The 2,461-nt window shown below is 41.9% G+C and overlaps 1 protein-coding gene across 1 annotated transcript; it reads right to left on the bottom strand.

The window, feature by feature from the left end:
- Positions 1 to 6: 6 nt before the first annotated feature.
- LOC117114538 lies at positions 7 to 2,395 on the bottom strand. The gene is made up of 2 exons (XM_033258215.1): positions 2,211 to 2,395; positions 7 to 2,055 (listed from the first exon to the last, which is right to left on the bottom strand). Exon 2 carries the CDS (start codon positions 2,047 to 2,049, stop codon positions 43 to 45), a length of 2,007 nt encoding a protein of 668 aa, XP_033114106.1. The 5' UTR covers positions 2,050 to 2,055; positions 2,211 to 2,395; the 3' UTR covers positions 7 to 42.
- Between the last annotated feature and the right edge of the window lie 66 nt (positions 2,396 to 2,461).

Genomic DNA, 2,461 nt, shown 5'->3' with positions numbered 1-2,461 from the left:
GGCATATATATGTCCACTCCTGTCAGTCTAGTCTGTCAGTCGTTACAGGCAGTTTTCACATTTCCAGTCCAAGTCATTTAAATCGTCTATCGTCATATTGTCAATGTCCATAATGTCCGTACATCGTCGGTGAAACCACCTGTCACATTCCTCACATCCAATCCAGTCGTCCGGTTTATCGTCATACTCATTCTTACATTTACTACATATATTTTGATTAATTATGGTATTTTGTTTGCTTTGACGTGTTTTCTTATTCTTTTCATTAGCCTCTCGTTCTCTACTCTTTTCCTCTCTCTTCCTTTTTCTTTCTTCTTTAGCCTCTTCCTCTTCTTTCTTTTTTTCTTCTTTCTCTCTCAGCATCTCACGATACGCGGCACCTGATATCACATGGGGGAGTCTTTTCTTTATTTTACTTTCATCCTGTTTTGATGTTCTCTTTGGATAGTGGAGATGCTCCTCCAAAGATGGAGACACATATGTCTCTGCCATCCCTGCGGCTGGTTTCGGATGAGCTACTGTTGGTTTCGGAGGAGCTTCCGTTGGTTTCTGAGGAGCTTCCGTTGGTTTCTGAGGAGCTGTTGTTGGTTTTGGGGGGAGAGGCGGCTTTGAGGCATTGTATAGTGCTGCCCACGCTGAATACATGGGATCCGCGATGTCATAACCCTCGTCAAGCCTGCGACGGTATAAGGCTATCATATCACCACTGAGGGTGGATTCAAGAGCAAGAAGGGCGGTCGTAGTAGATGTTGATGATTTTGATGATGTTGATGACTTTGATGATGTTGATGGCTGTGATGGTGGCGGCGTTGTTACTGATGAAGATGATTCTGTGTCGTGATATACTGTGGAGGGCAGCAATTTTTCGGCGTCTATGGCGGCTGGATTGAAAGGATATATTCCACATTTCCGAAATCCGGAAATGGCATTTTTCGACTTTGCGCCTTCTTTCCAAGCCGTTGCGAACACCGTCGAAAATGCCTGCTTGGTCACAACCTGGCCGGGATGCGTTATCATATACTCTCGTACAGCGTTGAACCAAGCGGACTTTACTGACTTATAAACAGCCACATCAAGTGGCTGAATCAGGTGGCTTGAGTGGGACGGCAAACAGTAAAGAATTATATCATTTTCCACACAAAAATCGACCGTCTCGATATTAATGTGGGATGCGTGCCCATCCACAAATAAAACTATTGGAAACTTAGTATTTAACGATTTAACATAAGGGTGGAAATGATTGGTAATGTACTCGTAAAAGATTTCAGAATTTATCCAGCCGCTCTTCGATTTTGCAAAGGAAGAGTCGGCTGGTGCGCCATCCAGGGGGTTGTAGGCAAAACGGACACCTGGGAATATGATCAACGGCGGGATGTATTGACCTGAAGCATTACATGCACCCACGACCGTGATCTGCTGCCGTGTTGATGCCGTTTGCTGGTACACGTTCTTCGCCCCCTTTGGCGCAATGACCCTCTCGGTCTTCCCTGCAAGAGGGAAGCCAATTTCGTCTGCATTAAACAGCCGATGAGGGTCACTAAAGACCTCCTCATTCCCGCTCGTAACCATGTATTCTTGGCACTCGTTGAACCATGCCTCGATTTTAGCCAGGGTGACATCTGCCCTCTCCCTTCCCAAGCCCTCCGGCAGCCTCATTGCCAAGTCTGGATGTCTCTTCATAAAGTTGGTCATCCATTTACGTCCTGGTAAATTATCTTTAAAAGGATTCGGGCGGCCATCTGCTATCATTATTTTCTGTACCATTAGTTTCAACTCTAACTGGGTCCGCCCATAGCCAATAGCTGCCATCCCCTTTGCCCACTCCACAAGTTTAAGTTCCTCCGCTTTAGTCAACACGGGGTTTGGTCCCTGTGTTGAATCAAGCGGAGTTTTTCCATTTACTTTATCTTGTAGAGTGGCTCGGGGGATGGCATACATACGAGCGGCCGCCCTAACAGAAATGTTACCCGCCCGAATCCTCTCTAGAGCAAGTTGAATATTCTCTTTCGTGTAAGTTTTGTACTTTCTTGCTGCAAAGAATCCTGGCATAATGATCTGTAGGGATTTAAAAAATAATGTTTTAATAAGTTGTATATATTAATATGTAATAAGTATTTAATATTATAAATTTTATAAAAAAAAAAAAAAACAGTGTCACATAGAATACCGTATGATATATCAAAAGACAAAAAAATTAAAGTTATACTCACATGAGTCCAAGAATGAACGTAAATAGTATGTTTGAAAAAAATACATACTTCAATCTATTGACTTCTGTTAGAAATTCGAAAAAAAGTTATAAAAATAAACCATCAAAGTTAATAAAAATGCTTGCTGTATGATTGTCCGATTCTAGCTGCAATTCCTTTAACGGCCATGTTGCCACTCAGTTGTATTTTTTTTATATTTTTGAATGGTAAAGTATATATATATATTTTTAACATTGTTATTCAATTTTAAA

This window comes from Anneissia japonica, unplaced genomic scaffold, assembly GCF_011630105.1.
Source record: "Anneissia japonica isolate Jap-2015-1 unplaced genomic scaffold, ASM1163010v1 scaffold35268_len2461_cov247, whole genome shotgun sequence".
Classification (NCBI taxonomy): Eukaryota; Metazoa; Echinodermata; class Crinoidea; order Comatulida; family Comatulidae; genus Anneissia; species Anneissia japonica.
Note: the sequence above shows the minus strand (reverse complement) of the source record. Positions and strands in the feature narration are given on the sequence as shown.

Coding starts and splice junctions, on each gene's coding strand:
- LOC117114538 (XM_033258215.1), bottom strand. CDS start 2,049: ATGCCAGGATTCTTTGCAGCAAGAAAGTACAAAACTTACACGAAAGAG.